This window comes from Carassius gibelio, chromosome A8 (assembly GCF_023724105.1).
Source record: "Carassius gibelio isolate Cgi1373 ecotype wild population from Czech Republic chromosome A8, carGib1.2-hapl.c, whole genome shotgun sequence".
Lineage (NCBI taxonomy): Eukaryota > Metazoa > Chordata > Actinopteri > Cypriniformes > Cyprinidae > Carassius > Carassius gibelio.
Genome location: NC_068378.1, coordinates 23,203,076 through 23,226,741, shown reverse-complemented (window position 1 = coordinate 23,226,741; position 23,666 = coordinate 23,203,076). Strand labels below are relative to the sequence as shown.

Here is a 23,666-nt window from a genome sequence, read left to right as displayed (position 1 = left end):
AAGTCATAACTATTAAACTGTGAGGGAATTATTTTGGTTATTTTCTGCTAGTTTGCAGGTATGCTCAGCTCTGGCAGTTTTTAGAGCCTGTTTATAGCTGGACATACTGTTTTTCCACGCGATTCTAAAAACTTTCAAGTTAGTTTTTCTCCATTTGTGCTCAAGATTTAATATCTTTAATTAATCAATTAATCAATCAATTAAACAATTATTCATTCAATCATTCATTCATTCATTAAAGGTTGTCTTAAGTTACAGTTTTTTAACAGTATATTTTTGTCACAACTGGTGGAATTGCACATTTCAGTGTTTAAAAGGATAGTTCAAATTTCAATTCAGTCAACATTTACTCACTTTAATATCAATTTAAATCTGTATGACTGTATGGACTACTGAAATACTCCATAAATACACTACTGTTGTAAGGTACAAACATTTTATTTATGTTCCCTCACTGGCCCTGGACAAGGTTCATAACACTGTTTAAAAGTTTAACACTGTTGTGTTTTTTTTAATGCTCACCAAGGCTGTATATATATGTGATTTAAAAAAATACAGTAAAAACAGTAATGTTGTAAGTATTAACATAGAAAACAGTTATTTTGAATTATAGTGATATATAAAAAAAAAATAATTTGACCTTGTGATGGCAAAGCTAAATTTTCAGTACCATTACTCCAGTCTTCAGTGTCACGATCCTTCAGAAATTATTCTATTATGCTGATTTGATGCACAAGAAACATTTTTCATTATCATCAAAGTTGAAAAATGGTTGTGCTGTTTAATAGTTTGTGTAAACTAGATGCATGTTTTTCCAGGACTCTTTGATAAATACAATTTACAATTTATATTTTTTTATTTATTATAAAAAAAAAAACAACATTCTAAACTTAACTGTCACTTTTCATCAACTTAATGCATCATTACAAAATTATTACGGTAATTTGTTAAAAAAAAAAATCTTTCTGACCCCAAACTTGTGAACCGTAGCGTTCATGCATTTATACGTCTGAAAGTTTGCTGTTGACAATCGGTTTGATTTTGTCTCTAACCACAGACCTCAGCAGCAGTTGTCAGCACGGTCTCCAGTATGTGGTCCTCAGTTGAGTATCTGCGGTCCTTCAAGAGCATGAATTCTTCATTGTGTCTACGACCTTGGACCTGACCTTCTTCTTATCTATATTTCAGCTCTCATGTTCTGCAGTAACAGTCGCGTGATTGACTGAATTGCTTTGGCGATGCACAAGCTGCATGCAAACATGCCTAGAGCGCGCTCTCTCTCTTTCTCTTTACTCAGTGCTTCATCAAAATAGCTCCTTTTCCTTCCTTCCCCTCCCCAATCCATCCATCCTTATTGAGAAAAAAGCAAGAATGAAATCAAGAGATCTAGGACTACATTAGTTGTGCAGTAGGTGCGTGAAGTGGCACACAGAAGTCTCTTCCAGCCAGGTCTGGCTCTCTGGGGCATAATGTGTGTATCAGCATCATTTAGCACATACTGTTTAAAGAGTCAGGAAAGGTCATGGCTGTGAGGGGAAGCCTGCGGTGGGAGGGAGGAAGAGGGGTGAGAAAGTGATTTGATTAATGTGTTGAATAAAGAATGCAGTTTGCCGGCTAATGATCTAATGGCTTCGTGGTGTCTGTGCATACCACACGCGTCACACACCAGAGCTGCTGTTGCCTGCAAGAAAACACAGACTGCTGAGAACACCTGCAGCATGTATTTTGGTTTGATCTGCTGGTGACCGAACATAAATGTGTGTGTGTGTGTGTGTGTGTGTGTGTGTGTGTGTGTCTGTTCTTTTCCATAGAGGAAGACGTGGAAAATTTTGAAATGGCAAGCTTGCCCCAGGATACACAACGAAACATTGAGGCCGACAGCTTTTGGTGCATGAGCAAATTGCTGGATGGGATACAGGTATTTGATTCACTTGAGGTTTGACTGGTTGGATGAGAGATCCCATAACCGTCTTTCTCCAGTGATGGCCATTCAAAAGTAGACATTCATTATAATTATTTAGTTTTTGCACAAGCAGTTTAGAAATTCTAACTTTTTAATTTCACCCTTGTTGTCGTTTTCTTTTTCTTCATCTTCATAAGAATAATTATCTATTTTTGTGACTCTGAATATTTTATATAATTTTTTCTAAACGTATAAATGAATATATCATTAAAGTTAATTCATGCATCAGTTTTCATATTTATTTGTCTTTTTATTTCTACAACTTTTCTAATAATCATCATCAATATCAAAAAAATTTGTTAATATTTTTATTTTATTCAAAGGAGGCAAAATTCTTCATTTCTGCTTCGTCATCATAGTAATATTATAAATAATAATATTTTTGTTACCGTTAACATATTATTAATTGTTTTATAAGCATATGTAAATATATAGATAAGATAAATTTATACAAAACAAATATATATATAATATAATATAAAAATATACATCTAAAAAAAAATAAAGCAATTCAAAATAATTTAATCTCTTTTTGTTGATGGAATGTTATTGAATAATTATCAAATATATATTTCATTTAAATGGCATCATCTTTATTCTTAATTCTATTATACATTTCTTTATACTTATTTTATTTCATTTTTTTATATTAAGGAGGCAAAATTCAAATCCCATTCTTCACAAAGTCCAAATGAAAAACATTATGCACCAGCCAAGCTACTGTCATTAAGACAGTAATGGTAATCGCTTTCTCCAGGCATTATAGACCTTCTTGGTTCATCCTCAGTTTCCTGTGGACAGTATCTCAGTGTCATCTTCATCTCTTCTTTGTCTTTTTATTAAAACTAAACCCTGTAGTGGTCATCCTGTCCCTTTGTTCTTTTCCAAAAGCCAAAGACAAGCTGAATGCAATGCGATTTAAAGGAAAAAAAAAAAAAGACAATTTTCAGACAAACCGAAAAAAGGCACCGACTTTGTTGTGCTTAAGCCCCAGAGGATAAGACACTTAGCCGCATAGGGGAGAGAGACATAAAAACTCTGAGAGGAAGTTGAAGCTTGGACTTTTAAGCTAGGGGAATTCAGATCCAGGCGGTGTTCCTTTGAGAACGGCCCTCTGTTAGAGTGAGGCGAGCATGTGAGGGCACTCATCTGCAGGCGGGGTCAAGGGTCAGATGCAGGCCGCAGTCAGGCTGTCCTGTGGGCCGCTCAGTGTTGTGCTCATTGGCTGAGTGGAGCCGAGCTGAAGGGCAGAGCACACGCATGGATCAGAACGCAGAATGTGTTTTCCCATGCAGTCGTCCCCCTGGGCTTAAACACGAGCCACAGCACAGCAGACTGCCACTGGCCCTTACTGACCCACAAGGGATGAGGAACAGAGATGGAAATACATAAGTTACGAATTAACTAGGAATGTGATGTTATAATGCCTACAGTTCATTACACTTTCTTTTTTTGCATAAGCAGCTTGTAAAATCAAACTATTTAATTTCACCTTTGTCGTTACTGTTTTTTGTTTTCTTATTTTTCTATACATATTTTATTTTATAATTTTTTTTTTATTTAATATGTTTTTTTTTTGTTTCAACTCCTTCTTTTCAAACTTTCAGCGTGCAGGCAAATATTTTTGTAAACCGTCTTTAATTGATAATGTATTCGTTTTTTGGTTTGATTTAATTTTTATTGCGATTTATTTGTTTGTTTGAGTGCTCTTAAAACATTTTTACAGGTTTAGTTTTGACAATTACCACATAAGAAAAAAATGAGCATTTCCAGTACACTAATTGCAGTGCTTTTCATGTGTTGGTGGCTTTTCAAAGTGGCGCATGATGCTTGTGTGGAGCGATTTAAGCTCTTATATAAGTCATGTGAAAGAGGCTTAACAAGTTGATAGATCAATTATTCCATGTTCTAAATACTTCCTTTGTTTTTCTGTATCAGGACAACTACACATTTGCCCAGCCTGGGATACAGATTAAAGTCAAGGCGCTGGAAGAGCTCGTTAGCAGAATAGATGGTAAGATCATGTTGACAAACACATCATCTACCAATTCCCTTTTACACTGCATAGAATTAAAGCAATTGTTTGTGTAAAAATATGAATTCTGATAATATGCTCATTCACATGTTATCAAAAATATATATCAGAACTTATATATCAAAATTACATTTTATAAAAATTCAAGATGCTAAGATTATTTACCATTTGGAATTGAACAGCCACAGATCAAGAGCAGTGTGAACATTCCATAAAATATCTAAAAAATAAAAATAAAATACATTTGCAGCAACATTAGAATGAGTAAATGATTACAACTTTTTTAGTATTTGGGTAAAATGGTTATTTAAAAAGTTTGGTATAGTTGGTCCTGGTCCCAAACAGGTAAATCACTCTCTTTTTGCACTTTGTTTTTGACATTTTAACAAAGCTGTACTCTTAGATGTATTTATTTCTTTTGTCAGTTGTTGTAGTTGTTGAGAAGCCTAACATTTTTGAAAGGTTTCTATGAATAGTTCAAATGTAGTCGTCAAAGCTGCTTTGGGCCCAACCGTGTGCCACTTTTTGCGACATGTCAGATTTTTTATTTTATTTTTAGCACCCTCAGAAGCTTCAGCACAAATAACACTCCATGACTGCCAGAACAAAATGGCAGAGTCTGGAGTCCCTCAAATGATCCCATCTATTTTGCCCTTTGCCCTCCAGAATGATGTGAGCTAGTTGTCTCGAACCTTAAATAGCAGTGCAAAATGTTCAAAACAACAAGGAGTTATTTTTCTGCCAGGGTGCGATCTTGTTCATCACCTCGGAAAAGTTGTTTTCCCATGGTGTTGGCCGTTTCGGTTTCTTGGAATCACACGTTTCCATTATTCCACTAGTCCGCCTCTGTTTTTTTCCTTGAGAGTGTGTATACCATCTGGACGCCTACATCCCTGTTTCACAGTGTTTGGTGTGATGAGCTGAACAACCCACACTGAAACGCTCAGTGAGAGCCGCCGCGCGCCTCTTTCCCATCCATCAGCATCCACCAGCACCGTGAGCAATAGCAGACCCCACAGTCTCACCGGGGGGCGCAGAAGAGAAATAAATTCCCCATAAGCCCCTGTGATTAGGGTGTGAAGGCACATGGAAGTGAGCTTGAGAGGAGAGACGAATGGAGTGGACTGAGCGAAGGGAAAACCAATTACACTTTGAGAAGACTATTGAAAAAATTCACTAGCAAGTACACGTTTTTTTTAAATTAAATAAATAAAAATGTAATAAATTTATGCATTTAGCAGACGCTTTTATCCAAAGCGACTTACATTGCATTCAGGCTAACAATTTTCTACAATCATGTGTTCCCGGGGAATCGAACCCTCAACCTTGCCCTAGACGCAAATTCGCCTCATTCGCGCATCTAGTTACAGGAGATGCTGAGTTATGAAAAGGACCATTGCAAGCTGACAGTGACCGGCTTTTGTGGTGGAAAATTGGCAGTAATACCCCCAGCTTGCGCAGCTGGCAATGAAGTACCGGAGTGTCACTGGGACATCAGTGTGGTCGGAGCGCGTCTTCTCAACAGCTGGACATATCAATATAGTGAATAAAAAATGCTCTCCTCTGAACCCCGAAAATGTTGATTGACTTGTTTTCCTGTCCAATAAATTTGTAAAGGCCCTAGCCTTTTTGAGATTTTCGGTTACATTTAATAAAAACACACATGGACTGTTCTCAAGTCCATTTAAAGTTTAATTTTTTGAAGAGTTGTTTGAAATGGAAGGAATCATTATTTAAAATAATCTTGGAGATTTCGTCCCCTCTGCATATATATATTTTTGAGAATGTTGCACTCCTGTTGCTGTTTGTTTTTCTGCATGAAACTCCAATAAATAGGAAATATTGCTGACATGTTTCCAGCGCTCTCTTTACATTCTTCCGTTATTTGACGTTATTTTACAATCGATTCAATGAACACTTATGTCTTAAAAATCGAAAATGATTTTTTCACAAAAGTGACAGCCCTAATATATATATATATATATATATATATATATATATATATATATATATATATATATATATATATATATATATATATATATATATATATATATATATATATATACACATATATATACACATATACATACATACATGCATACATACATCCATCACACACACAAACACTGTATAGTGTCCTCATATTTGAACAGTAAAGACAAAATCGCTTTCTCTGCTGTGGAGTCAAGACATTTGCAAATATGATTCAAATATGGATATGTTTTGGGTTTAGTTCCTGTCTTTAGTCTCCTCTTCAGCTGGTAAAATTAATGTTCAATCGGATTTAAATCTGGAGATTGATTTGGGCAATCTAAGACTTTACATTTCTTTGCCCTGATAAAGTACTTGACTGAACTGGCAGGGTGTTTTGGGTCATTATCCTAATATAATATCAAGTGCTTCCTAATGTGTTTTGTGGCATTTTCTTGAATATTGGTAGCCAAGATGATTTTGTACCCTTCCAAATTAATTCTGCTACTGCCATGCCACACAAGAGGTCCTGTTCTAGAGACAGCCATGCATGCTCATGCCATGACACCACCTCCACCAAGCTTTACAGATGAGGTTGTATGCTTAGGATCATTTACAATTCCATTTTTTTTCTCCACACTTTTGCTTTCCAATCACTTAGATCAAGGTGAATCTTTGTCTCATTGGTCCATCAACTCCAAAACTCTACTGGCTCACATTTGTGAAGAATCTTGCCTTTCTATTTTTGGAGCTGATCAGAGGTTTGCATCTTGCTGTGTAGCTTCTGTAATGCTGTGTCAAAATCTCCTCCGGACTGTAGATTGACAGAGCATCATCAACTACTGTGGTTTTTCTCAGCCAATCAGGTCATCGTTGGTTGCTGATGTTTCTGGTAGTTTCCAAACTCTTGATTTCTCTATTCCCTTTGTTTTTTCTATAGTTCTAACTGACTTAGTCTTTTCTTTTAGCATCCAAATTGCTTGCTTTTCTTTCAGAATCGGTTTCCTCGTCTTCATCCTGGTTTGTGTGTGTCATCGTCAAATGCAAGACTTAGAATGGAGAAGCAATGGATATAACTGATAAGACACATTCCCTGCTTTTAATATCTGAAGAATGAATACAAAAGGACACAGCTGAACACTTAGAAAGACCTGTGAGGCAACCAATACATATGCTCACATCAGATAGGGAGATGAAACTCTAAAAGTGCAGATCTTCTTAGCTGGTAAAACATCTTTGTGTTGAATCACCCAATAATAAAATGTGACATTCTGTAGTTTTGTCTCATATTCATCTTTTAATCATATTTACAGATTTCTTGACTCCACATCAAACAGAACAATTTTGTCTTTACTGTTCCAATACTTATGGAGGGCAGTGTGTGTGTGTGTGTGTGTGTGTTTGTATGTATATATAAGGGTGGTAACCATCTTTTTACTGGCTGAAACAAACACTTTTTTTTTTACATGCAATATATTTTAGGTGCTATAAAAACAAACCTGTTGAACATGAAATTAAATGAAACATATCAGCTAAAAGGGGCCCTTTTGAATAGGTGAACATATAACATAAGGTTGTTAAATATTTCATGAAACTGAAAATCTTTATCCACTCCTTATGGTCTCCTGGTCCACATTGCATTGATCCAATACACATTTATCCACTTAAAGTGTCTTTCTAGAAAACAATATATTTTCTTACAGCCTCAGGTGAATTCTTCTGAAACATCATGAATTGCAATCACTGCGGGGTAACCGGTGCATTAGAGCTAACATTAGCACCAAACTAAGACTTTTTATAATATGAATGAGTTTTTACTCAAATCTCGCTTCAATTCAGCATCGAGTGTTTGTAATAACTTATTTATAGTTTTACAGCTTGGCATTTCACATGAAAACTTTCTTTATTGTTAAGAAATCACCAATCATCAAGTCTTATTAAAATACATAAAAACCATATACTGTTTTAATTGTGTGTTAAATATAGGGCCCTTTGAAATCTGTTTTATTTTTTCCCAAATTATTTTCACATTTTTCTAGAATCCTTTTTAATGGTTAATTTACACCGTAATATCAAAAAGCATGTCTAATTAATTAAAATCATGAAACTTATACAATGTCACCTCAGTTTGTTGAAAGTTTAACAAAAATGGCATGTTGAGGGCACAATGAAATATTTTCTTTTCCATCACCAAATGTTTTATTGATACCAAGTTCTGTGTTGCAGCATGTCTAATTATTTGAATGCATAAAAACAACTTAATTTCTTCACATTAATTCTTAATATAGCCTTATTAAATGTTTATTTTTCCTCAGAAATTCTGTGTTGTGTATCTGGTTCTCAAATGACGGCATAAAACATTTAATTTAATTTATATTTAAATTACTATATATGTTAGCCGAGGCTGAAATTATTTGCTGTAAAATACAATAAAAGCAGTAATATTGTTAAACAGTGTGACAACTATTTTAATATGACAAATGTTTTATGAAACTATTTTAATATATCTTAAGTCGTTTATTGCTGTGATTTAAAGCTGACTTTTCAGCATCATTACTGCAGTCTTCAGTGTCACATGATCTTTCAGAAATCATTCTTATATGCTGATTTGCTGCTCAAGAAACATATATATATATATATATATATATATATATATATATATATATATATATATATATATATATATATATATATATATATATATATATATATATATATATATATATATATAAAACATTTATAAACCATTATAAAGACTAAAACAATTGGAATGCTGTCCAAAACATTTGCTTTTGGGTTTTTTATTTATTTACTTTTATTTACTGCATACATTTACTTTGCAAATGTTATTTAAATTATTATTAAAACAGTTGTGAATAAAGTAGCGTTAGGGCCTTACAAAATATTGCCATTTAAAATATGTACCACAAAATGTATAAAAAGGTGCTACATGTATGTCCTCTTTTAAGTACAATGCAGCAATCATTTTATTTTTGTATTATTATAATGGTTATCTGAAAAGGTTTCTCTTGGAGGACCAAAAAAAAGAGATCTTTATAGTATATTTCAGAAAATTACAGTGGTTTCAATTATGTGGCACAAGAAATTGTTTGCAAATATTTTATGCTTTCATTTTGTTTGCTAGAACTGGAATCATAAAGAACGAAGCTTTTTTTGTGTGCTTTTTTAAAGGAGTGGGATTACGAAAGAAGTGAATTTGTGATAATGTTCAATCCTCACACCAGTGACTCACTCCATTAGTTGAGTCCATTATGATGCAACCATTATGTAACATCTCGAAGATCATTCATTGTTAAAACCCTTTTTTTTTCTTTTTTGTGAAAGGTTTTTGCTTTTATTCGTGGCAGTAAGAGTTTCCATTTTCCATCTGATAGGTCTGACTTCAGTTCTCAGTACATTCAGAGACCCATCACATTTTCTCCATCAGTATTTATCAGGAGTCTGGTCAATACAGCCACTTTCGAAAGCCATTCTTATTCTGGTTAAAGGCCGAACGAGAGCTTATCAGAAAAATCCCTCTCTCAATGAGCTAAGCACCAGGCCTGCATTTCTGTATCTCTCTCACTCTCTCTCTATTCAATCGAATATAATTACACACGCGCTGGGGGTCTATAATGTTAGTTCAGTGAAACAGGTGTGGGGAGGATTCAACAATAGCTGGTGATCTTACTTCAGGGCCAGAGTGCTTCTTTAAACAATGGGGGTCTTTACATGGCTTACAAAAGCTACTCCCAGTGCAGCACTTTGCCGAAAGTACCAGCAAATAGATATAACCCCCCCGTGCTTTCTCCTCTATCCCCACAGAGGATGTCCACGTGCACTTTCAGAAGTGTGAGGTGGAGTATCTGCAGTTTGCTTTCCGCTGGATGAATAATCTGCTGATGCGGGAGCTGCCGCTACGCTGTACCATTCGCCTGTGGGACACCTACCAGGTACAGCAGCACCAGCACCAGCCAAAACATGTCCGAAAAGCCTTTACATGTGCTTTTGTGTCATTTATCTGATGATTTTAATCAAAGTTGCCCGGGGTTAAGTGTCTTGATCAAGAACAAGGAGGATGGTTCATGGATCAGCTATGTGTTTTAACCTGCAACATTTTGGTTACCAGCCCAAAACCTGAACCTCTAGTAGGAGTATAATTAATTGTGCTTAGGGTTTGTTTTTTAATTCAGTTACTTTGATATACTTCATAATTATTTTGAATAATATGCTGACTACTCATTTCGTCTGTGATTTAAGCAGGGGTGTAGTAAATGTTGCTAATACTAGAAATGTCGAAGTTTGCTCTTCCCCGACTTTTTGGAAATAATCATTATATTATATAATCAAATATATTTATTCATATTTTTGCTGTACTGTTATATTTTATACATAATCAAATATTTAAACCACATTTTTAAATGACAGTATTGTCACTTTTAATGAACTATTGCATCTTTGGATTAAAAAACAGCAAAAAACAGCAATTTTCATTAAAAAAATAAAATTAATTGTTTATTAGGTTTAAAAATAGTTTATGAATGCAGTTACAACATTTTTTTTGTTGTTGAGCGCTTATGTATTTATTTTTATTATATCTTTAATTTAGTATACTTTAATTTTGTTAAAGTAATAATTATTGATTATTCAATTCCATAATTGATGCCTTTTGACAGCCTTGTGTCACCTCTCATTACGTGGTTTCCTTGAAGAATGCACGCTCTCATGAATGATTGCTGATCTTCAAATAATATTTGAAATGCTTGTGGGTGATATGTCTTTGAAGACCATGCTGCTCATAATTTTTTTTTTTCTTGTTAAAATGGCAAAAGGTATGAACTGGTCATATTCCTGTCATTCATTAATATTCTTTTGAAGAGTTTCCTTCTGATTTCTTTTCGTGTCCTGTCTGCATGTCCTCTCTCAGACTTCCTTTTGATATATCTCCTTGCTCATTTCTTTGTCCTTTACATCTGCCTTTGTCTATCTGCCGCTTCATCTCTCATGCATGGCGTTTTGACATGGATCCGTTTCCAAAAGGTGGGTTTTATTGGATAGGGGAATAGTTGTCAGGTGACAAGTCCAATCCGACAGAAAGTAAATGGCGAGTAGTGAACCATTATGCAAGCTTGCATGTCATTTGCTTCTGTTCATTTTGAATCCGTGATGTTGCCAAACATTGAAGGGCATTTTGGATCATCAGCCCCTAAAAGGCAATAGGCAAATAGAACACCTTTAACACATTTTGACAAATTTTTCTTATACATATTTGTAAAATTTTATGGGGAAAAAAATACTGAATGTACCTACTGAATGTGACAAGAACAGGTTTCCTCTGGTTATGTTCCATCTGTCTTTCTTTATCCGTTCCAGCTGTTTTTTTTTTTTTTTGGTCTTTATTTCCTCAGGCTTTTTTCACAGCGGGGTCAGTGTCGGGGCGAGCAAGAAAAGTGGCATTCACCCCCCTCGCTGAGGTAAAAGCGGGAAGTGTGTCAGCGAGGCCAGCCTAACACACAGAGAAAACTGAGCCATGATGTATATGTTTTCAAGGTTAAACCACCCTTAAACTATCCATAATCTACCCTGCCGCCTTCACACATCAATGCATGCAAATTTAATGATAAATCAAAGAGAGGCATGCAGATCAATTGTTTAATAAAAATAAATGATGTTTTACCTCCGAACAAATCCTTAGAAAGTGTCGAGATCCTGGACATTCACAATGCATTTAATTTGAGTAATATAACAATGTTCCATGGGAGAATAATGTGTTTCGGTAATGTAAAAGTTTGGAGTTAATTGTTTTTGTCTAATTTATTTGATCAGAAATGCAGTAAAATGACTGTAACATTTTGAAAAATTATTATAATGTTAAAGAACGGTTTTCTTTTTGAATATATTTAAAAATGTAATTTATTCCTGTGATGGTAAAGCTGACTTTTCAACAGCCATTACTCCAGTCTTCAGTGTCACATGATTCTGATATGCTGGTTTGCTGTTCAGTTATCTGTAATTTTTTTTATTATTATTATTATCAACCTTAATTTTTTTCAGGATTCTTTAGATAGAAAGAAAAATAAAGAAGCTTTTATTTTAAGGAGAATTCTGTTGTAACATAAATGTTTTTTATCAATTAAATGCATTCTTGCTGAATAAATGTATTAATTATTGAGTAATGGCTAGTGGAAATGTAACTCTGTCATCACAGGATGTTAAAAAAAAAAGTTCTTTATAAATTGTCTTTTTTAAATTACAATATTACAATTTTATTGTATTTTTGTTCACATAAATGCAGCCTTAGTGAGCGTAAGAGGCAGAGATGTATAAGAAGTGCAACCTGAATTATAAAAAAAAAAAAAAAATGACAAGCAGTGTATATTATATTCTTTCTTTTCACTACCTACAGTTTTGACTCATAGAAGAACAAATACTATGGACCTGATCTCCATATCAATATAGATTTGTTTTTTAAAAGTTAAACAAATTGGTAGAAGGTTGTGTAAAATATAAAGTAGCTTGATGCTGCCCATAAAGCAGAACTTGAGTGTATCTGAGCAGACTTGGCTCATGAATATGTATGAATTCTGGCGGTCCAGGTTTAGTATCAACATGTGCATGATCCAGTTAATATTCATTAGCTCACCCATTACTTATTGTGGCATCATAATGAGCTTCAAAACCTTTTGTATTTTTGGTCTTTATGATAACCTGAACTGATGAAGCGTGCACAGTAAGGCTAGCAGTTTGGGGACAATTTGATTTCATGTTGCCAACAACCATTAATAACAGTCCCTTTTATTATCATTTTGTATTAAACTACCATTGTTCAAATGACACTTTGGGCTTTTCTGATAGCACTGCATAATATGTTTCTGATTAATTGTTAATGAATACATTCCTTGGCATACTCCAGTGAGCAGACACATGTTGCGTGTTCGGCGGACCAGAGCAAGTTGATTAGATGAAGGTGTTTTGTCCAAAAAGACAGAGGAAAGCGCCTCAACTTCTCCTGGGCTCCTTTATCAGGTCACTCCTGTAATTGAACATTTGGCACAAAAGACTTACTCCTCAAGATCAATTAGAGGTGCACAAAAAGCACAGGCCAGAAAGAAAGAGATGAGGGCAAAAGAAATAAAGGAGAGAGAGAAAGGACTGTGAAGACAAAAAGGAAAGTCATGTTAATGTCTGACTGATGTTCGGAAGCATCTGCATCTCACGTCCCCTCCATTAGTGAGATGGGTTCTGTTGAGAGGTGGAGGAGGGAACGCTTGGCTGTGAATAACCCCATGTCGGATGCCTTCTTAAGAAGGAGGGCTCAATCATGAACGCTTCTTTATTCTGCTTTTGTTTGTCAGTCTTCAGTCCTCTTACTTAGCAGTCCTTTCAGTCTTTTTCTTTCTTACAAACAAACAAGTGCTCTGTCAGTTCTGTAGTAGAGCGATAATGTCATACATGTCAATACTAAGGTACTTGTAGTACTGTATATTTAGTCCACTATTAGATTGAAAAAGGATAAACAATATACTAACCGGCAAACTACCTTTCAAAAGTTTGATAACTCTAAGATTTTTTATTTTTTTATATCTTTATTCACCAGGGATGCATTAAGATGGTTAAAAGTGACTGTAGAAACATTTAAACATTCTATTCATCAAATCATGGTTTTTACAAAAATAAGCAGCACACCTTTAAACTTTTTCAACATTCGAAATAATATTTTTTAAACAATCAGCAAATAAGCATATTAGAATGATTTCTGAAGTATTAAAGCTGCAGTCTGTAACTTTTGACGCTCTAGCAGTTAATAAACAGAACTGCTTGCGTCTTGCGGAAGAACATCGTAGCCGGATCTACTTCTCTCTGTTTATGTCTATGAAGAATCACAAAGGTACTGGGTTACTCTGCCGCGGTACCCCCGAAGCAATCTAAAATAGTCTGAATATAAACACTTATTATAGGTGCACCCTAGTGATTCAGGACAAGCTAAAAACACGGTTTGGAAAATGGATTCATGGTGTATTCGCTTATTATGTTCATTTTTCTACATTTTGAACACAAACAAAGTTACAAACCACAGCTCTGATTGGTTGTTTCTTACCGGGAGAAAATTCAGATTTATGCATTAAAATAGAAAACTGTTGTTTAAAATTTGAATCTTTTTAGAATATTTTTACTGCATTTACTGCACAGTAATTGGTTTTACTGCATTACTGCATTTGGTAGAACTACTTGTGTGCTTGGGGTCGTTGTCTTGCTGCATGACCCATTTTCTCTTGAGACTCAGTTCACGGACAGATTTTTGAAATTTTTTCCTTTAGAATTTTCTGGTACAGTATAATTCAGAATTCATTGCTCTATCAATGATGGCAAGCCGTCCTTGCCCAGATGCAGCAAAACAGGCCCAAATTATGATATTATCACCACCACAGTTTCACAGATGGGATGAGATTCTTATTCTGGAATCCAGTGTTTTCACCAAATATAACACTTCTCATTTCAACCAGAAAGTTCTATTTTGGTCTCATCTATCCACAAAACACTTCTCCAGTAGCCCTCTGGATTGTCCACATGATCTTTATCAAACTGCGTTTCTTTTTAGCTTTCTCCTTGCATCTCTGCTATGCACACTGTGTTTGTTCAGTGTTCTGATGGTGGACTCATGAACATTAACATTAGCCAATGATCAAAGGCCTTTATTTGCTTAGAAGTTACTCTGGGTTCCTTTGCAACCTCGCAGACTATTGCACGTCATGCTGTTGGAGTGATCTTTGTTACTCGACCCCTCCTGGGGAAGGTAACAGGGTCTTGAATTTCCTTCATTTGTACACCGTGTGTCTGCCTGTAGAGTTTGGGCTCTACAAATCCATAGAGATGGTTTTGTAACCTTTTCTAGTTTGATGAGCAACACCAACTCTTTTTCTAAAGTTCTCAGAGATCTCCTTTGTTTGTGCCATGATTCACTTCCACAAACATGATCAGACTTTGATAGATCGCTCCCTGTTCTTTAAATAAAACAGGACAGGTATCTCTTGAAAACAACTCTGGACAGATGGACTTTAAATCCTAGAGATTCACATATTTTTACCACTCTCAGATATGTAATATTGGATCATTTTCTTTTAAAAAAAATGTTGTTTTGTTTGTTTGTTTGTTTTGTCTCATTTGTCTTCCTGGGTTCTCTTTGTCTACTTCCAGAATGTGAGAAAATCTGATGTTTTGGATTATTTTTATGCAGATAGAAAATTCTAAATTCAAAACTTTTTTTTAATGCAGTTATTTTCCAGAGAATATTAAAATTTTCCCAGCCTGTATTAACAGTCACACTCTTGCATTTTTTTTTTTTTTTTTTTTTTTTTTTTAAAGGGGCATTTTAGTTCCTGAGGCTGATACACAGTATATCTACTGACAAGTTAATTGTCAAGATTCGAACACTGTGACTCGTCACATATCAAGCTAGAAACACCTCTGGACCAACACATCTCATCATTTGAGAAGCTATAAACCCAACTCCTAGATTTGCTCTTGTTTTTTTGCTGTTTCTTTGTGCCTTCCTAAAATCCAACTTTTAACTTCTTGCTCATTCTCTTCCTCTTTTCTCACTTCAAGAGGGACCAACAGAAAGAAAGTAAACAAAGCTATTTATAACCGCTCGCTGTCTCTCAAGCGGCTGAATGTACCACACTGTACACATTACAAGTAGAGGGGGATGCTGGGGAGAGAGGAGGACGAATGAGGAGAGGAGAGGCGAATTGGGTTGTGTCTTCTTTAGATATGTTGGGAATAACTAACACGACCTAATTCCCTATCCAATAAATTAGATAGATGGTTATAACTATGTTAGGTGCTCTGTGTAGGCGCTCGACTGTAGCTGAATAATTTAACAAATAACATGTGTTGTCTTAAAACTCTTATTATTCATGATGGAAATAAACCGTTGTTTTTATTTCTGGCTAAAGGAATGTGCAGTCATTGGAGCCATGGCAAAGCCAACTAAATCTATATATATATCCCAGCTTTAACTGGGAGATGGGTTTAAATCCAGCCCATGCTGTGACCTGATACCCCTCCCTAATAATGTCATTGTGCTTGCTCTGCCATGCTAACCATATTCTAAAGGCAGAAATCTTCTTGCAGATCGTGGCTATACAGCTACCATTCATATTGTCAATGTTTATCAATGTCCGAAAAGGCAAATAAAAACAAAAAAGGCATAATGAAAGTGGCTCATATGAATCGTGTGCTGTCTCCTAAGTCTTCTGAAGTCATAATTCACGTTTGTGGATTCAGTAGTGTTCTTTTAGTATTATGTAATATTATAGTATTTAATAATATTCTGAATTAGCTTCTACATTTTCAGTTTCCATTTTAATTTACCATTAAGTTTTAGTCATTTTATGTGCATTTGACCAGTTTGAATATTTTAGCTAATTATTTATTTGTTTTCGGTTTTAGTAATCCAGCTTCAACATCATACATTATTTTGTCCTCACTTTCTTACTTGTAACTCTTCCCTCTCAGTGACACAGCTGACTGAAAGGCTCATTATGCGGTCCTTTGTCTTCTCAGGTGTAAATCACAATGATATTCATGATAGTTGATGCCTACTCGTATATGACTTTTACCAGCAAAAAGTGTCTTAGAAAATTTAAATCAATATATTGTTTTCTGTGAGTAAACAACATGATTTTCACATAATTTAGAAAGAAAAATTCTAGGCTACATGCTCCAGTTCTCAAAGGTCAGTATGTGTTTGTATGTGTTTTATGGCCTTATTCAAGTGATTTAACATTTTTTGTTTTACACTAACCACACATAACTTTTTTTTTTTCTCAAAAACACAATCATGTACATACATGCTGCTCACATATTATTATAGCGCAGTTTGTGCTGATTACAGTGAGATTAGACTTAAGCCATTTAGATGTGTATAAGAAACTGATAGAAAACACAAATGTCAGGGCATGACAAAACTTCTCCAGGCCCCAAAAATACCATTAGACCTCAGAGGGTTAAGGTAGGGTGACCATATGCGCCGTTCATACGGGACACATCCCAGCCAGGATTTTAGTATTGCCTAAATTATCCAGGTTTTGGCTATTTGCACTGTTTAGGTTGATCGTTGTTTAACATTTACGAGAGCTATAAAGAGCAGAGCAGACGGCTCTTATATGCTTTCGAATCGCTTTCACGTGTTTGTTCGTTCGACTTGAAGCATTGTGGCGCACTTTTTATTTATTTATTTTTTTTGGATTTGTGGGCAGCGACACATTAAGTCAATCGAACGAACAAACACGTACGCATATTTGAATCGCTTTGATCGTTCCCTTTAGATCTCACTTTCTCACACGCAGCCCCACGATTGGTCGATTATGTACTGCATGGTATTGGTCAAACTGCTCTGGATGTTTTAGGCATTATTAAAATCCTGGCTGAGAAGTGTCCCGTATGAACGGCGCATATGGTCATCCTAGGTTAAGGTAATATATCAACTTTATTTTGATTAACAAAAATGATTGTTAATATTTTTTGTTGATAACAACAGCACTGGTGAGAAACTGAAATTGTAATCATTTGTTGAAAATCTTTCCTTTTGTTGCTCTCAAATCTTTTTTTATGTTCATAATTTTGACACTTTCATGTTGTTTTTTTAAATAAACTGCTGTTGCAAGGAAAGCAAATGTGTTTTTTTTATTTAAATGCATATTTTAAAGCAGTTTTCAGAAAATAACACCCTAATTATCAGACGTCAGCAAGTCAAACATGACTATGAGGAAGATGTTCAGTTAAAAGACAAATTCCTTTAAAAAATCCTTAAAAGGAAACACAATGGTTGGGTGAATAAATAATGGCAGAATTTTGGTGAATTATTGTTTTAAAGTTCAAAACTGGTAACTGGAAGGTTGCTGGTTCAATCCCTGCATCCTCAAGCCATCATTATTTTGCCCTTTGAGAAAGACACTTAACCCCAGGGGTCGAGTCTCTAATAAGTGTGCAGTATGTCACTTTGGATAATCATCTGCTTAATGACTGCTTACTAATGCAAGCATGTGTGTTCTACTCTGGGTCTCTTTTGATCTCCAGGCCGAGTCAGAGGGATTCTCTCATTTCCACCTCTATGTGTGCGCTGCCTTCCTCATCAAATGGCGCAAAGAGATCCTCTCCACGTTGGACTTTCAGGTACCGACAATCTCCCGAATGTCATGTGTGCCACAGCCGCTGAGCTTTATGAAGAAGCATGTGTGGTTTACATGTGACCGCCTGCGCATCCCACACATGCATACCTCACTGGAAAGCGTCCCGACCGTCACTTACCCCGAGAATATCGGAATAATTGGCCCTCCAGTGGAGCAGCCTCGGCTGTAACGAAATTTAACAGGCCAGTGGATTCACCACACCTCAGCGGCCACGAAACAAGAACGTTCTGTTATACGCTCCCCGTTCTCACTCTTTCACGCTCTCTTTCGGAGGATCCCCACGCCTCAGCTCCATCTCTGATTCTCTCGTTTATTATTTGCCTCATTGTCAGGTCGAGTAGAGAAGGGTTTTATGAACAGTCATTGGAGCGTGTGTTTATACTCTGATTGTCAGTGGGTTAAAATTATCGCATTTAATCATCTGTGTACCGATGATTATGTTCACATGATCACATTCAGAAATTAGCTTTTTTTTTCTGTTTTGAAAATAACATAAAAAAAAATAAAAAATTATTATATTACTTTCACAGATGTTCTTATTTGATTTTAAATATTAGTAATAACATTGTGTTCACAATTCACAATATTTTATTAAATAAGAATCATGTTAATATTAATAATAATCATTATCAACAGACACAGGATAGCATGTTGAAAGTGAGTTTAATTTGTAGCTGATAATTCAGACTTGTTGAGCTTTGATATAAATTAATTTACAGCATGCAAAGACAAATGTCCCATCTGGATTTGATTTATAAAAATTAGCCATTATTTACTGATAAATAAGCTTCTGTTAACTGGATTATTGTTCCTGGGAATTGAACAAAGACACCTGTGCTCTTGACAATTCAGACGGTGCTTATAAATCGCACAAACCATTGTCATGTATAATTAGCTTAATGTCATAATGTTTTGAAGTAAATTGAACCGTGTTGAACATCTTTAATTAGCCTCTTTAGTCAGTTTATATTCGTGCACACACGTGATGTAAATATATTCTAAAATAGGCACCATATTTTAACCCAAAGCTCAAAGCCACGCTGGTTAGCAACTTGAAAATCAATGATTTTCAGCTTCATGCTACTGTGTTAAAACTCCTATATTGAAGAACCTGAGAAACTGAGAAAAGCAGATTACTATAGATCTGCTCTTGTGCACTTATAGCAGCTGTAGGTGCCGGAAAGTCCATACACATGCCTGCATACACACGCTAAATGCACAATCATGAATCACATTATAATCATGCCGTGACTAACAAGCATTTACAGTTCAGAGTAAAAATTAATTTCAAGGAATATATAATAGCCAGGAAACAGTATTTTTAGGTGGAAAGTCGCTACCAGCACATTGGCTGAGCTCTATGAAAGACACTCAAATTATTTGTTTTTTCCAGAACCTGCTAATGCTCCTGCAGAACCTTCCCACAATACACTGGGGCAACGAAGAGGTGGGTTTGCTACTGGCAGAGGCTTACAGACTCAAATACATGTTTGCTGATGCTCCGAGCCACTACAAGAGATGAGAGCCTGTAAGCTGACCACAGCATGACCCTGCAAAACCCAGACGATGATCTGACCTAACAATGGGATCGGTCCAAACAGCACTCCTTTGCTCGGTTTAATCTGACACAGCGAAGATCGAGCTCACCAATTTTCTCCAATGACATCAAATTTGTGTCATCGTCTGTTACAATTCACGATCAAGAACAGGACGGCGTAAACAACCACGGACAAAACGGATATTTCGGGAAAAAAAAACTCCCAGAGATCTTGAAAGCTGACTGTTCAATTTGCCTGCAGATGACTTCAGAAGATAGCTGACAGTGAGATGCCAAGAGCAGAGGAACAGAAAGCGCTTATGTGAGCGTATCAAACTAAAAACAGAAGGATGCGGCATCCTAGGCTTCCCCACATCTTCCTATATTTGTTACCTCAGATGTGGAGAAACCACCTCTCGTTTTTATTTCTTGGCAGGTCTTCATTTTTTATTTTGTTCCCTCTATGCCGGTGTTCTCATGGTTTGTGTTATTAGACCATAATGTGATCTCCTCGGCCCTTCTGCTCATTGCAACATTGATTGTACCACACACAGGTGCACGGGTCGATTCCCATCCGTAATCACTCTGCGTTATTGAAGCTCTGCAATACATGAAACTATGGCAGCCATAAAGGGTCATTTCTCAAGAGGCACGGCTGAGCGTTCTGGATTCGAAGAATCAATATGCAACCGCGTGAGCGATGTGTTTGGGTTTTGTTTTGGGGTTTTTATGCTTTTATAGAATTGTGAGACTGTGAATTTGAACAATCCTGAACCAGTGGCTTTGTGTGAAGCCCGTGCACAATTATTTCTTAGACAATTAGAACTTTAGCTTTAGTACTAGCATTCGACTACTACTGAGATAACGTTTCAGCAAAGATAGCTGAATCAAACTGCGGTGAAATATTAATATGGCTTTATAAAGAATGAATCAGTGTGATATGAGGTCAGCCTATGAGACCACAGGACTGCAGTCGTGTTGAAAGGAAACTACTGACTTCGAAGCAGACTGAAGGGTTTTGGTTTTAACTGCGTGGTACTGAAGAGTGGACGGGGGCGATACCTGACAGACACGCTTCTACCATCCTCACGTGCATTTAATCTCCCAGGGCAACCGAATTATGCAGATCTCTATGCTAATCAGATGTAGATGATCTGATTATCTCCTTTTTTCCCTTTTAATCTTCGTTTCACCTTTCGGTATATTTATTAACTGCAGGGCTGATACATTTTGATCGGTGATTAATTGTTCACCTTCTAAATCTTTCCAAACTAGATGTGTAATCTTTATAAATCGGCGTGTAATGCGAAATGAACGACTCCGACTTCTCAAAAGCAGATGTTTTCATTAAAATCTCTATTCGTTTCATTTAACTCGGACCAAAACCCTGCATGGATAATCTGAATAATAAATTAAAGAAATGTCTTTCTGCTTTAATTTTTGAAGCAAATGGAGTGTATTGATTAGATGGAGGTGTCCGAATCGGTTAAAAGTGATGCCGTTATGGAGTTTGCTGATGTTAAATGCTTGAACAGTGTACATTTTGTCAGCTCGCTGTCCTTATTCATCCATCAGAGACATTTGAAACCACCTGCGCCATGCAGTCTCACCATCTTTGATGAGGCATTTACAGTGCTGCACTCTTATTTTGAGGTGAATTGGAATGTATTTTACTTAATTTTTTTCAGTGTATGTCTGTCTTTTCATACATTACTGAGCTCATATTCACTCCAGAGATAATTAGTTTGCTCGTCACACTTTAAAAGTGCGCTAATGAAGTGGTGACTTGAGATTGCTGACCCTGGTGAGGAGATGGAGCAGTGATTATTCATGAAGAAAGTTTGAGTGGACTTCCAGATTAACTCCAGGTTTTAGTCTTTTGAATGTTGTAAATGTCTACATTGATTGATTTTATTAATGAATCTTGTTCAAGTCAACATGAAATCAAAATGAACAGCATTTGCTTCATCGGTGGTCTTATTGTGTGCGGTCCATCAGGGCACACAATAATCTTCTGCCTCTGAATCAGCTTTTTAGTTCTCCTGCTGTCATTTAGGCTATTGAATAATGTTAACCAGCAAGATGCTCTTGAGGGGGAAATTGACCATCAGTTGACCTCAATGTGCGGCTCTCAAGATATGGGTCTTGTGCAGAATTGTCCACCTTTGTCAGTGTCTGATCAAAAGCTTAAAAAAATTATCTCTTGAGCTAGTTTTTCTTAATCCGTTAATGCAATGCCAAGTTGTTAGTTTGATTAATGAAGGCTAACTGAAAGGGAAATATTTATTTGAACCATTTTTTTTAATATAATGATATATCATTTTTTTTATGATTAAGAATAAATAATGTACCGTTCAAAAGGATTTTTCATTGTCATTAAAATAAGTCTGTAATGCCCACCAAGTCTGCATTTATTTGCTCAGAAAATGCAGTAATATTGTGAAATATTATTACAATTTAAAATAACTATTTTCTATTTTAATATATTTGAAAATGTAATTTATTTCTGTAACGCAAAGCTGAATTGTCAGAATCCTTATTCCTGTCTTCAGTGTCACATGATCCTTCAGAAATTATTCTAATATACTGATTTGATGCTCAAGAAAAATTTATTATTTTTTTTTTTATTAGATTTTTTTTTTTTTGGAAATCATGATGCATGTTTTCAGGATTGTGTGTTGGATTAAAAAAAGTCCAAAAACATTTTTATTAGAGCAGCCCTTCGGCCATGGCTTTGAGGATGGAAATTCTGCAGCAGTGTCGGATCTGATGGTGTTCATGACCACAGTCCTTTACAATCCATTCATTCTCCTACAGCATGCAACTCTCACTCTCCATCATCCAATCGATTCCTGCTGGATAAAATATTAAAGTGCAACCCTGCGTTTTGTTTGTGAATATTTTGTTCCACTTAAACTGGGTGCTTTCATGTTGACTTGTGCTCTTCTGGACATCTTTCATCAGGAACGTTTTAAAAAGTCTGGATTTCTCAAACACATCTGATTGTATTGCATCTATTGCTTATATGTGCATTCATACCTTGTTTATCCAAATACACATTAAACCACAGGTTTATGATCTGCATATGGTACAAACAATGAGTACTAACATAATGTGAATATATTACTTTTTTGTTTTGTTTCTGCCCTTTAAATTTTGGACGCGTCAGCTCTGCTTGGTATACTTTGTTTTTTTCTGTTTCCATTGCTTTTTTTTTTTAAAGAAAAGGAAAAGTGAGCGCCCTGCTGGTACCGCCACTATCCTATTTATAGACATGTCCTCTATGTCTCGAGTTATTTGTCTCCTTCCCGTGACTTGTCCTGGGATTTTCAGCTTTTTTTTTTTTTTTCTTCTCTCCATTTTGGGCTTCTCGCTTGGCATTATTCCTCCTTTCATTTATCCATTTCATCCATCGGGCCTGTGTTTGAAAGATACGCTTTCATTCTTTTCTTTTTTTTTTTTTTATTTATTCAAAATGTACTCTCAAATTTTAGCGTCAAATATTTGCCTTGGGTCTGCAAACAGAAATGGTGCTTCTCCCTGTATTAATCATTCAGCTTGTGGAGAGAGTAATTTTTTGATAATGTAGATGTGAAAGAACAGTGCTGTGGTTTATGCGGCTCATGATTGTGTTCACAGTTTGCAATGCAAATGAGCCTCTCTAGCAGCTTCATAGTGCATCCTAACGCCAGGACTCTTTTATTTGTGTGTTCCTCTCTGCGTAAAATGGCCAAATCCTCAAGCCATTGGGTTCTTCTTGCTTAATCAGTGCTTTTGTAGTCCACACTGCTTTTAGCCTTAAAGAAAAAGAGGAAACGTGGGAGTTTCCTGCTGTGTATTTGATTTTTGGATTCTATTAAACTGTTGGTACTCTGTTTAAATTTCATTATTGTGTGTGTGTGTGTGAGTGTGTGTGAAGAATGACCGTGTCCTCTTGATGAGTCCAGACAGCTGACGCTCGGA

General features: G+C 35.8%; 1 protein-coding gene across 3 annotated transcripts in view; it reads left to right on the top strand.

Moving 5' to 3' along the window:
- The window catches only part of LOC128018931 (TBC1 domain family member 22B), a 46,773-nt gene extending 23,195 nt beyond the window's left edge, over window positions 1–23,578 (top strand). For 2 of the 3 annotated variants that reach the window (XM_052604820.1, XM_052604819.1), the window contains 5 exons: window positions 1,812–1,918; window positions 3,902–3,977; window positions 9,798–9,925; window positions 18,054–18,149; window positions 19,560–23,578. In XM_052604820.1, coding sequence (XP_052460780.1) covers window positions 1,812–1,918; window positions 3,902–3,977; window positions 9,798–9,925; window positions 18,054–18,149; window positions 19,560–19,688 — 536 coding nt within the window. In that variant the 3' untranslated portion in view covers window positions 19,689–23,578. The remainder of the gene's footprint in view (window positions 1–1,811; window positions 1,919–3,901; window positions 3,978–9,797; window positions 9,926–18,053; window positions 18,150–19,559) is intronic. The other variant, XM_052604821.1, reaches the window with a different exon arrangement.
- The last annotated feature ends 88 nt before the right edge of the window (window positions 23,579–23,666 follow it).